The 13357-nt window shown below is 40.9% G+C and overlaps 1 protein-coding gene across 1 annotated transcript in view; it reads left to right on the top strand.

Annotated features, from left to right (window-relative positions):
- The window catches only part of CRYBG1 (crystallin beta-gamma domain containing 1), a 96432-nt gene that overhangs the window by 20234 nt on the left and 62841 nt on the right, over window positions 1-13357 (top strand). Inside the window, exon 2 of the mRNA XM_083830163.1 lies at window positions 13222-13351. Within this exon, the coding sequence (XP_083686289.1) occupies window positions 13222-13351 (130 nt within the window). The remainder of the gene's footprint in view (window positions 1-13221; window positions 13352-13357) is intronic.

Here is a 13357-nt window from a genome sequence, read left to right on the forward strand (position 1 = left end):
CACTTGCTTTTTTTTGCCCTTGCATAACCTATTCTAGTAATCGCGTTGATTACTTCAGTTGTTTCCTGTTGCTCTCTTTTGGAGGATGGATTACCTACGGTGTTAAAAGAAATCTACGGCTCCTTCAGTTGTGAGAAGGACGTTTACAAAAGGAAGTATTTATCTTACACTTTGAAAAATCATCAGGAGCCAATAAAGGACTGTCCATTGGGACTGTCCCTGCAGTCTAAAACCCGGTACCAAAAATGTTTTCCTCCCAAATCCAGAGGATTTATGTGTGGGAGATGGTAATTTCTTTATCCCTTATGAAGATGTTGCCCCAACTGGGTCACAAATGACAAGATAAATGCCTTGTTAAACTGGTTCTAGACCTTAGAGGGTTGAAAGTAGGCAAATACAGAAATTAAAATAGAAGGTTTTAGCAGGTAACTACAGAGTTGCTGGCAGATGACTCTGTAGTAAGCTATTGTAAATAGGACATCCTAGATGATTTAAGTCAGTCTTTGAACTGGCTCCAGGATGACTTGTATTTCATGTATAAAGTCCAAGACTCATAATACATTTGTACCAAGTGATGCTTTAGGATAAAGTTTAATGTGTGAACTATTTTAAAATTAAAATGTGATTGAAATTGTCGTAGAATTATTTGGCGTGATTTCAGATGTTTACTTAATTACTCTTTGTACTCAACTGTCAATTAGACATCTTTGGCAGCATAAGACCTAGATCCAAACTGAGGTACATAAGCCTATCGAGACAGTAGGGTGGTATAAAGTCCTTCTCTTCCAAAGGAATACTAGAAACATTGTCGTGTGGTGCTTTTGTTTGTTAGTTTTTAAATGACTACGTGATCTTTTCAAGACTACAAGCATCAGGAGCTCACACACTGAAAGCACATAAAGCATCAGAATCACTGAGGTAGTATGCAGGCTCACTTGAACAATATAGTTTGTCACCTAGCACCCTGCCAAAATAATTTATTTTGTGATGACAGAGAACTGAAGCATGACACTTACTGAGACACGAAAATTACTTCCTTCAGCAAACGCCGTGGAGGTTACTGCTGCTAGGTACAGACCAGGTCAGGTAGACACGTTAAGAATACGTGATGGTATAACCCGCAGGCTAGTAAGAGAGCAAGTTCACTCCCTTAAGTTTTTCTTCTTAATTCAGCTTCAAGCACAATTTTAGTAATGTTATAATTTTATGGATGACATCCTTAGTCAAAGATAAGCAGGACTACATCTAAATTTGCTTGTCACGTGGAGAGGGAGCTTTCATTAGTAGTAGACTTGACTGAATTAGAAGAGTAGGTGTGGCTGAGAGTTAATGCTTACGGTGGACGAATCAGACTTGTTTTCACTCAGAAATGCATATGTGTTGAGATAGCCACCTCTGCTCTGACTAAGAGACGAGATATGGGCATTTCTTTTATGGTGCTGTAGCCACAGATCAGTGCAGGAGATAGAAATTACAAAAAAATCGTCTTTGCTTCCTCAAAGTTAAAAACTGAGGGTTTTCATAGGATTTTTCCTTTGATATAGTGACCTCATTGTAAGAAGACATTGTTGTCATTGAGTACAAGGAGCCTCTGCCTGCTTTCCTGTGGTCAGGACCGCTTGGCAGGCTCCATCCCAGACATTTAATATAATTAACTTGAAGGTGTTTCCTGCTCAGGAGGTATTTAAGCAGCCTAGGATGAACAAGCAATGAGGCTGGAGGATGAGCTGTCTGTAACCAATAGTTGAAGGTGTCATCATCTAGTTACCTAGGAGAGAGCTGTTAATGAAGCAGTATTAACTGTACTGAATTGTAACAAAATGCTCACAATTTTAAATAGCAAAGATTTGCACAACATTAACTGGGCTGTCAATGTCCTGATTAAAAAAATATTCTCTCTAGATTGTCTGCACCTCCTTTCCCAGGATCTGCTTGTTCTCATTTGTCTCTCTTCTGTTTTTTACAATCCTTCTTTTACCTTCCCTCATTGCCTGCGATGTGACTTTTGATAACTTTTGTGGAAAAGAGAAGGAAGTGAAAGATGGGAGTGATAAGTAGGTTTGACAAGAGGCAAAAACGCTGTCAGGAGAGAACTAGACATTCCTCAAAAAATGAAGCAAAACAAAGTCTGAAACCAAAATCTGTGATCTTCTGACTGTAGCATTAGGATGCAGAGATGCAGGCAGGCTGCCTTGCAGCAAGCTTGTATCCTGAAGTCTGCTGCTTCTTGCTGTATAAGTTAGTCCTTTCTACAAAGCCAATAAAACTTCAAAGAAGCACTTGGTAATGTAAATCTGTATGATATCTGAGCTGGCAGAAAGCCTCTTCCATGTGGGGGTATGAAGAGAGCCCATCCACATCTATGTATTTATTTTGATGTGCAACTTTTGAGAATTTAAATATATGCACTCATTGCTCTTAAAAATAAAAATGAAGAGCAGTGATGATCATCTGTCAGGCTACAGAATGTACTGTGAAATGGATAGCATCTCATTTTGGTGCTGTGCTCAAGTTTGTGACAAAACCACTTCTTATGCTGCATCTGTGGCCACGATTGATATGCCTTGCTTGTGCTTTTCACCTTCTCCATTGTTCTCCTGTCTAAAGGCTTAGTAATTTCTGAGATTTCCCTAAACTACTTTTGGTAAAAGTAGCTTTTAAAGTAAACTTAAAAGGGTATGAAAGTAGATTTTAAAAAGTTGTATCTTAAAATATGTCTGTGTTAAAGCATTTTAAAATTGTTTCCATAAATACAACTGTAAGCACACGTCTTCTAGACTGTCTACTCAAAGACATGAGAGTCACAGATGTAGCCTGTTCAACACATTCATAAATTGTGATTGAGTATTATCATCCTATTACCTTAAATTGCAATTCCAACTTCACTCAGTTGTCAGCATAGAAATATGCAGAGAATTTGAGTGGGGCTAATCAGTGGTTTCTCAAACCAAAATTTTTAAATGTTCAGATTTATATTAAAATATCTGCAGGTGCTTGTTTTTAGGCAGGTGAGAAAATCCAGATTAGTATCTTTTGCAATGAAGTTATCATTATTTGAAACCTGAACTTATACAGTCCCTTATTAAGTATGGAAACAGCAAAACATCTCACATTACATGAGATGACTTACCCAAGTATGACTTTATATATATATTAGTTATTTCCAAATATATCGTTTTAGTTCAGTGTTCCACTCCTGGCATCAAAGGACAGTTGGTCATCCATTTTTCTTCCTTTCTACTTAAAGCTCAGTAAAATTTTAATGACCAAATTTCAAAGCTAAATCCCCAAGTCTACATTCTTAACTGGCACCTCTGTTTATAGTGACACTTTAAATATATATATATACTTTTATATATATATATATATTCTGTAATATGTTAGGAACTGTTTTCTAGTTTTCTTACATGTTTAGATTGCTGATATTCAGAAATGACATAATAAACTCTCACATCAAGGCTACTTGTAATCACAAATCCCCATTGAATGTAAGCCCCTGTGTGATTTTCTGAGCAAAATGTGGCTCAGCTCTTTGCTGCCAAAAGCCTGAGTTTCAATTAGACTTAGCATAATTGATGAGAATGTAAAAGGGCTGGTCCCACACTGGTTGGTTGCCTTTGTTCTAGACAGTGGGCTAATTTCAGTTCATGAAATCAGCTTAGGAGAGTTTTAGGAGAGTTCCTTTGCTGTAATTGCAGGGTGTGGTTTATGAAGAATTTGATGAATAGATAAATTGATGAGTTTATGCAGCACTAGCCAAATCTCACTTGTCCTGCATGCATCTTGTTGGCTTTGTCCTGATCCTTGCTCTCTCGTGTGGGACAGCTGGTGCTGGGATCTGGGGCCTGAGGGGGGAGGAGAAGCTAGAGCAGGGCTGAGGCAAAGAGCTGGGCTGCTCTATGGTGGGGTAATCCTCTGGGGCCTCATGCAGGAATCTTGCTGGAAGGTGCAGCCCTCAGCCCAGTGCTGTGGTCGCTTCTGTGTGGCAGGATGCGGCCGTGCCGCAGGATGGTGTGTTACGGTGTGTGCTTGCCAGGCTGTGCCTCCCTGCTTCCCTGTACCCATCCTGCGCAGGCTTTCCTGCAGCTGGCCCCTGGGAACTTGAGAGGCCTGTTCTGGTGTCTCATCCCTGTTTCATCCCTTCTCGTGGACAGAATATTTCTCTTTTAAGAATTAAAGACTTCCCTATTTGCTGTTGCAGTGGCAGTGCAGTTAGAAATAAATTGTACTTTTCAAAGTGGAACTTTAGTCTAAAGCAGGTTACTAGATGCACACAGCTTTCAAGAGCAAAGACTTTGTTAATTTTTTTTCCAACTATCACTTTGAACCAAATGCTAATAATCGCATAAAAGAGCAAGGGAAAAAATGTTGCAAGCATGAATCTATGTTCAGAAGTATTTTCACATTCCTAAAATTGTAAATACTGCTCTGTATCTCTCAATGTAGTTACAGGAAAGCAGCAAAATTACGTGGTAACATGATATTTCTGTTCATCAAGTCATGGTGAGTCAATGTGAACAAAGAAAAGCATCATGTGTTTAAAGACATGAGTGATGCTGGCTTTCCATCTCCTCAAACAGCTTCATCTGGTTCTTTGAGCTTCTTACTATATAAAATGAGATACTACCTTTGTTTGGCAAGTGGATGTGATGATTATTGTTTATACAATGCTTTAAAGCTAGACTAGAATATGAATATCAAGATTAGCTCTGTGCTCAGTGAAACACTCTAGTGCAGCATGGTTACAAATAGTGTCTGGGGCTGAGGATGTCAGTACTGTGTATTTGTTCGTTGCCACCCAAGTTTGACTTTGCTGGGGGGGGTGTCTCTGGATGCTATCACAATGCCAGACATGATTTATGTTATATTAATACACAGCAAAAAAGATCATTATGTAGCTTTTTTTTATCATATCTGTCAGTTAAATGTCAGACATTCAAAAGTTCCCAATGCTTACACATATTCAAGAAATCAAGTTTTCGCCATGAGGTTATTTTATACAGTTTCATATTCCCAAAAATGGTGAGTAGAAAAAATACAATGGAAAACTTCAGAAATATTTTGCAAAGTCAGTTTTTAATAATAAACTTTATCAGTCTTGCAAACATGGCTACATATGTGGAGCTGGTGTAATGTCAAGACTTGGCTGTGGAATGAGAGGAGTGGTTATCACAGGCAACACGGATTTGTTGGGGCAAATCTGGCATACATGCAGAGGTGCCACCCAGTGGCCAGATGGCAATAATGAGCTTTTCTGACTAATTAAGTAAAAAAAAAAATGATGAAGGAGAGCATCTTACAATAATATTTTAAATAATTTGTTTGGATTTTTTTTTTACACTTAATGGTTGGCACATAAACAACAGGGGTTCCAGTTTCTTGAAAAGGAGTAACTGACAAAGTTTGCTTAATGGCCGTCAAATTACAGAATAAAAAAGAGCTTCAGTTAATTCAAATAATTTCCAAGTAATCAAATGACAAAATATGTCTTTGAAACCTCATTTTAGAAATTGTGTTAGTATGTTCAAGTACTTTTGTACCAAACCAAGGTGCTATTTGTGTTGTTTTGGTTAGTTTTTTTTTTTCCTATGCAAACAAGAGCTAGAATTACAACTAAAGAAAGGTGAATGTCTGTGGTAGGTGTAAACTGAAATTTATGATGCATTTCCTTGTAGTGACATTCATATAGAATGATACTCTGGAGAGTAGATGTAAAAAGGGAAAAAGTAGAGTTGCTGTAAGATATTTATGATACCAGCAAGATATAAAATGAAAACTATTACAATGATGAAATTCCTTAGTTGATATTGTGTGAAGACAAAGGAGTGAAACAGTGATGAGCATGTGGTATGGAGCTGATGTGGATTCATGAAGATTTTAAACAGCTATATAATGGCTGGGTTTCTGGTGTGGCTAAAAGTATTCTCTAAGTTTTCAGATTATCTGGAAGATAACTTTGTAATTGAGATGAAGCTATTCTCAGTCTCAAGTGTTTGTATTGGGTTTATTTTCAGTCAATAGAGGTGGGAAAGAAGATAGATACCTTTAAGCATAATAAATAACTGCAATAATTTCTGGGACAGCTGGGCTTTTTGATCTTGTAAAGCAGAAAAAAGTCACTTGGAATAAGAAACCTAAAGCTGCTTGGATTCAGTGTATTAAAGATTTGGCTACAGAGCTACACTGTGTATCTGTATTAGGACTCAGAAAAACATGTTTTGAAGGACTAATGAATGTAGTATTCCCAATTGCATGTTGTTTGAAGCACAAGAAAGCCAGAAGCTTGAAACCATTTCATCTCGTGGAGTTGCTCAGAGCTTCAACAAACTGCCAAATGCAAACAAATATACTTAATAACCTGAAATTAATATATTGTACTGGGAAAACAGTAGGGCTGAAAAAACAAATACACATAGGTCTGGCAGTGGACAACAAGTATGACAAGTTTGTGGTGTTGCAGTGGCTCAGAAAAGTCTCTGTGCAGTCTTTGTGTGTGCAAATGTATCGTGGAACAAAGCAAAGAGAGAGCAGACCTGCTGTTTGGGATTTTTGCTATGGCTGGAACCGGGATGTTGTGTCCAGCTTTGGACACATCTTTGCCAGAGAGATGTTGTCAGAAGGAAACAGAGAGGAGAACACAGTAATTCCTTTACAAAAGGGAAGATTATGCTAAATAATGACTGAGTGAGAGATATAGCTGAAGACTGCAAATATTTAAATGGTGTGAATTTGCCAAACAAAGAAATGAATTATTTAGGCTGTCATAATAAGGCAGAATGGAGTAACTATAACAAAGGGTACTTTTAGGTGAGGTATTAACCCTATTATTAAGGTGTATGACAAGACGCTTCTAAGTAACCCAGTAGGAATACATCTGCCGTGACAAGATGTGACCTAAGGTGATTGAAACAGACTTTGTATCTCTACCATCAAGAAAGGTGGAGGCAGAAATGTAAAGCTTGATTCAGCTGTGAATCTGAGATCCGGCCATTAGATGGCAGGGTTCAGGTATGAGAGGACGGGTGCCTGTCCATCTGCTGTCAGTGTCACACCTCAGGGCCACTAATCAGTCCCAGCAGCTGGAATTTGGAGGTGCTCAGTTTTCCTTTAAAAATCACACCCACATAGCCCATCACTCATAGGACCACTGAGTCCCATGCACATGTCCTGTCAGGATGCGAGTGTGTGAGCAGGGAGGTGCAAGAGGTGCTACGTTACCCGAGCGTGACAAAACCACCTCATACAGGAGCTGAAGTCAGCTGGAGTCTGAACAGTGCTGTAGTGGAGGGAAAAGAAGAAGCTATAACCAGGGATACAATAATGGGAATGCTGAGGCAGTGGGAAGAGATGATGTAAATACAGGAGCTTGCTACGGACTGTTGAGGAAGTCCACATACAGGTTTTGTGGAAAAGATGACAGAAGAAATAACAAGCTTTGTATGGAAAACTTCAGCCCAGAGCAGGCTGTTTGAGATGCTCAAAATATATTAAAAGTGTAACTACAGCAACTCAAATAATGTGCAATAAAAAAAACTTGTTTAAAATAGTCTGCACTGCTAAAGGATCTGCCGCAGGGAGCGATCCTTATATATGCATCCACACCTCTCCAGATTACACGCCTCTAGAGTGAACTGGCTGTGTTTGTGCTGCATAACACTTGACCTGGGCCTGATGCCCCTGTGGCTCTGCGACCATAATTATATTTTTGTGGCTTCAGTTCAAAGTGTCTGAGGTAATGTGAGGGCTGCTTTGCTGCCTGCAAGACTGGTGTTTTTATAACATTATGCCGAAGGTATGCTGCATGGTGTGGGGTGTGGTGTGGGGCACACTGGGGGTGTCTGAGGGCAGGAGGCTAGCTGGGGTGGTGTAGGGCAGGAGGAGCCAAAGCTGCCATAGCCCCATCCCTGCTCTGCCATCCCTCGGGCAGTCCATCCTCAGAGCTGCGCTTGGGCTCCTCCTCGGAGGGAAGAACTTGGTTTCCTCCAGAGAGCCCAGGCACAAAGTGGTGCATGTGCAGTATGGCTGACAAGGGGACCAGGACCAGGGAGTGAACCAGGGAGGTAAATTACTTGGCAGTGTAGGTAGACCCATCGTAGTCAAGAGCAAATATATTGGTGGGTGAGCGGGGGGAAAGCCTCCTACTGCTCTTAATGCTGTTCTGTGTTTTGCAGTAAATCTTTAGCACAGAGGTTTTACTGATCAGATTGATATTTGCTGGTCCCAAAGAAAAAAATTAAGTGCTGATATGGCATGGGAGGTGGGAGACTGGGCAGAGGATCTGAATAAACAAACAGAATATCTTTCTGTTTTAATCAAGTTGTTCTTGCTCATACATGCATTCTCTTTTTTAAAGCATGATCTCATCCCGTGTAAAAGTGTTGATTGAAAATGAGAATTAATATTCAAGAATCATCTACAGGGTACAGACTGAAGACTGCTCTAAAAAACAGCAGACTGTAGATGGATATCTGGGCTGAATATGATGGATGATGAGGGAAGCCATGGCTGTAAAATTATAAGGCTGTCAGTTTAGTAAGCATGATTAATTTAAAACATATGGCAATCTCCTCTTTTCTACTTTTTGCTTGTGAGTTTTGTTTATTGTTTCTAACATGGTTTATTTGTGCATTTTTGTCTTCAGGTTAATTCCCTTCAAAATACTTGTCTTAATATTTTAAGATTAATTTTTAAGACAATTAATAGAATATCATTGTGTCACTATGACGGACTTAGGCATGGACAAGAAAGAGTGATAAGTCTATGGTGTGTCGTCTGTATCATAAAAAGTTCACTTCCCAGTTTAATGGTTTATGATTACTCTTCCAGTCAGTAGTTCTGCTGTGAGCGAGCATCTCTGTACTGGTGAGGAGAAGACTTTTCTACCTACAAAGCTTCTCCATCCTCACTCTCTATTCAAAAGCTTGGTAATTTCTAAGACCTTCTCTCTGCTCTTCCTTTTGCTTCACTGTAGAATTAGTTATTATTTTCATTAGCTACGTGAAAACACGCCAGACAGTCATTGCTGTGGAAACATATTCTGAGTGTTTTTGACATAATTAGTTGCACCATTTAGTAGCCAAACATATAACAAACAATAAACTACTCAGTCTATCATAAATATTCAACCCACCATTTCTCCTGATGTAAAAATTCTTACCTCCACAGACAACCTCTCTCCAAGTGCCTCAGACGACTGATGGGCCTTGCAAAATGTCTGGGAGGGTTTCATAACATTCCTAGCGTGTTGCAAACACTCTTTACCCCCAGGCCTGCCGGGCTTTGAACGAGTGGGTATGGTTACACAAACAAGTTAAGAGTGAGGAAAGCAAGGGTGTGGATTTGCAGTGCGTCAGCTGCCCCACGGTAACTGTCCACCAGCCTGCCCTCACCCCACGGTGAGTGTCTCGGCAGATCGGGGTGAGCTTCTTTGCATTTAGGCCGGAACACAAGAATTTACACGGGCAGTTACCGCAGACTTCACAGCCGGCTTGCCCCGTGGCAGCTTGCTTGCGTGCCCATGCCTTGAGGCAGGAAGCGTACTGCAGCGCTGTCCTGGAAAATTGCCTTCTGCTCTAAATTAAAGCTTTTGAGAGGCTCTTGTGAGCTCAGCTATCAGTAGATTGTTGCAAGGATAGACCTGAAATCGTGTAGAAATTTAAAGATCTGCTATCCCGTTTGGAAATCTGACGTGCCACTGTTGGCTGTTTGACAGCGCGTTGTCTTTGGGTTGAAACTTCTTGTGCTGCTTTTGTCAGCTCCGTTTTTCAGCCTGAAATTGCATCCTTTAAAAGAAAGGTATCTGAAAGAAATGGTATTGCTCCACCATGCTCTGAAAGCAGTGACATGCTGGCTACTGCACCATACACTTGGTGGTACCCTGAGGTCAAATGGTGTCTCAGGACCTGATGGCCCATCCTCTGGCCCTTGGGCTCCAGGAGCAGGTGGCCAGGAGCAGGTGGCCAGGAGCAGGCCCATGGGGGTGAGGTTTCAGAGGGGCCTCTTGGGTGGCCCAGCCTCCAATGCTGGAAGTGAGCCAGCGGGAGCCTCCCAAACTTCTGGCACAGCCCCCTTCCACAGCAGACATGGGGGATTCCGAAAGACCTCATTAGTTCCTACCCAGGAAGTGTTTTCTCCCACAGCTTGTCTCCCTCCTTTTGGCATTTTGATGTGCAAGATGGAGGCATGTTGTTTTCTGACATGTACGTTATGTAGCTCTTGGGGTGCAGAAGCTTGACACTGGCTGAGCAGCACCATAGCAAATGGCGGCCTCTTGCCGCCATTTCATGCCACCTCAGCGCTTAGCTGCGCTTTCACCTGCTTCCCATGTTGTCCTGCATTTTCCTCCTCCTTAGGTAGTCTTCAACCAAGAACCTTCCCAACCTCCTGCCCATACTGCGTCACTTGTTCCACTGCTCTGATAAAATCATAGAATCATAGAATCATTAAGGTTGGAAGAGACCTTCAAGATCATCTGGTCCAACCATCACCCTACTACCAATGTCACCCACTAAACCATGTCCCTAAGCACCAAGTCCAACCTATCTTTGAACACCCCCAGGGACGGTGACGCCACCACCTCCCCAGGCAACCTGTTCCAATGCCTGACTGCTCTTTCTGAGAAGAAATGTTTCCTAATTTCCAACCTAAACCTCCCCTGGCACAACTTGAGGCCATTCCCTCTAGTCCTATCGCTAGTTATCTGTGAGAAGAGGCTTACCCCCAGCTCCCCACACCTTTCTTTCAGGTAGTTGTAGAGAGCAATGAGGTCTCCCCTGAGCAGCCTCCTCTTCTCCAGACTAAACACCCCCAGTTCCCTCAGCCGCTCCTCACAGGACTTGTGTTCCAGGCCCCTCGCCAGCTTCGTAGCCCTTCTCTGGACATGCTCCAGGACCTCGATGTCCTTCTTTTAGTGAGGGGCCCAGAGCTGAACACAGCACTCGAGGTGTGGCCTCACCAGAGCTGAGTACAGGGGGACAATCACCTCCCTGGTCCTGCTGGCCATGACATTTGTTCATGAAGTGTATGTAAGCCAAAATAATAAAGGAACAGCACTTAACGCTTTCATAGTTTCTCATTTAACCTATACTGTTTCCTATGTGAAGTTTTATTCCAGAGAGGCAGAAATGGCTATGCATTAGTTTTCTAGTGTTGATGTAGTTCATGTAGTGTTGCTCATTTGCTTGGCAGCAGTATTGTTGCATGGAAGCAAGCTAGGGAAAATCACTTGGTCACCAAGCTGATAGTCCTCAGTGTGCTGTTGTTCCCTTGAGCACTGCTACAGAAGCTTCCGGTATACATATTTGATGAGGAAGGATGTAACAGAATCTTTCAGTATTAGATGAGCAGCTGGTTAACGTGACAATTGAATTATCTCATCTACAATTTATGTGGAACCACCCCAAAGCAGCCTCCATTGGCAGAGGCTGTATAGACGACAGGCAGAAAATGAAAAACCAGATGGACAGCTTAAAGTCAGCTGTGGCTTGGAGAAGGTAACCAGCCACTGTGAGCTGTGCAGTTTCTTCCTTAAAAATAGGTAAATAAACAAAATAATTGCACATGTTTATTGGGGTATGTGTTAAAATGTCAAAACATTTTCACCACAATTATGCAATAAACTGAACACCTCTCTAAATAAGCCTGAGGCTTCTCTGCTCCCTTATTTACTCTTTGAAAACAGTATGACAATCAGGTAGAAAACTAAATTTGCAACTAGAGCTGTACAAACAGCTGGATTTAGGACTTTGATGAGTCTGGAGGAAAAGCCTATGGGAAAGGGAGTTTTGATCTAACTGAAACGAAAAACACATGTATTTTATGGACAAAACAAACAAAAACATTTTGATACTTTTTTTTTTTTGTCTGAAGACAATTTGCTGAGGTTATTTTATACCTAAAAATCTGTCAGTGTTTCAAACTGGGGTGAGTTCAGTGGAAGGACACCGATACAGTCGGGGTGTGCCTGTAAGGTTACACTTGCCCTATGAGGAGAGGATGGAGGATTGAGGCTCATTCAGCCTGGGGGAAGAGGCAGCTTTGGGGAGGTGAGGAGGAACCTGGAGGCCCCATGACACCTGGGAGGTCACCAAGAAGACGGAGACAGACTCTCCACGGTGGTGCATGGTGGGAGGATAAGAGACATCAGGCAAAAATTGAGAAAAGAGAGATTCAGACTGGACATAAGGGAAAGCATTTTCACTGTTGCCCGAAGAGATTGTGATGTCTCTGTTCTTGTAAACTTTCAAGACTGTTTAAAGCCCTGAGCAACCTGGCTTGATCCCATAGCTGACCCTGCTTCAGGCAGCAGGTTGAACCAGAAAGAAACCTCTTGGGGGCCCTTCCAACCTGAATTATCATATGATCCATGCAAAAATGCAGTCTGATTTTGAAATAAAAATATCAAAATACATCCATTAAAAAAGATGAATTTTAACTAACCGTTGACTCATCTAAAGGACTAAATATATAAAATGCCATTTTAAATCAAAATTTTTAATGAAACCGTATCTTCAGAGAATTCTGTATTCTTGCTGCTTTGTTTTTTTCAGATGGTGAAATGCAAGACAAGTTAAAAAGATAAGTTGTCAGTGGTTGGTTTTTACTTGTTTATTTCTCACTTATGAGGAGACCAAATGAACTTTTCTACATTCTTTGCATTCCGAATTTCAAAACTGACACTGAAAAAAAAAAAGCAAAAAAAGATACTGTCATTGTGGCAGTATCTTTCCAATAAATGACCTTCTGTTTCGTCAATTCAACTGATTCTTTATTGAGACTGCTTCAAGAAGGAAGGTCAGCAGAATGTGTGATGTAATGTGGAACTATAAACCCCAAATGTTGTAATCTGCTGTGTCTGTAGAGGTGGAGTGTCATAAGATAATAGGACTAATTTTTCTGCCTTGTGGCTCTGATGTGGTTACCTTGCTGAATATTGTAATCAGTTTCATTTGGTTTTGTATCAGGAAAAAGCTGACAAGTTAGAGTTTCAGATAGCTGAAGCAGCTGGGATGAATTAATATCTAAATAAAACCAGTGAGTAGTATGGCCAAAAAAAAAAAAAAAGAAAAAAAAAAGCTATACACTTCAGAAGTACTGGAGGCCCAAAACTACTACAACAGGAGAAAACAGCTTAGTGTGTTTTGTCAAGAAATACAATAGATACTAGCTCAGACTTTATTTCAGTAGGATGTATTAATCGGACAATGTTTACTCTCCTTTCAGGTACTATGATATATCAGGCAGACGCTATACTGTACAAGAAAACCAACTACCATCAGTAATCTGTCCACATGCTTATGTTATTCCAGCGATATCAATGTCTACTGCCTCATTACCAGCAGCACTTAGAAAGGTAAGA

This window comes from Anser anser (assembly GCF_964211835.1).
Source record: "Anser anser genome assembly, chromosome: 3".
NCBI classification, from domain to species: domain Eukaryota; kingdom Metazoa; phylum Chordata; class Aves; order Anseriformes; family Anatidae; genus Anser; species Anser anser.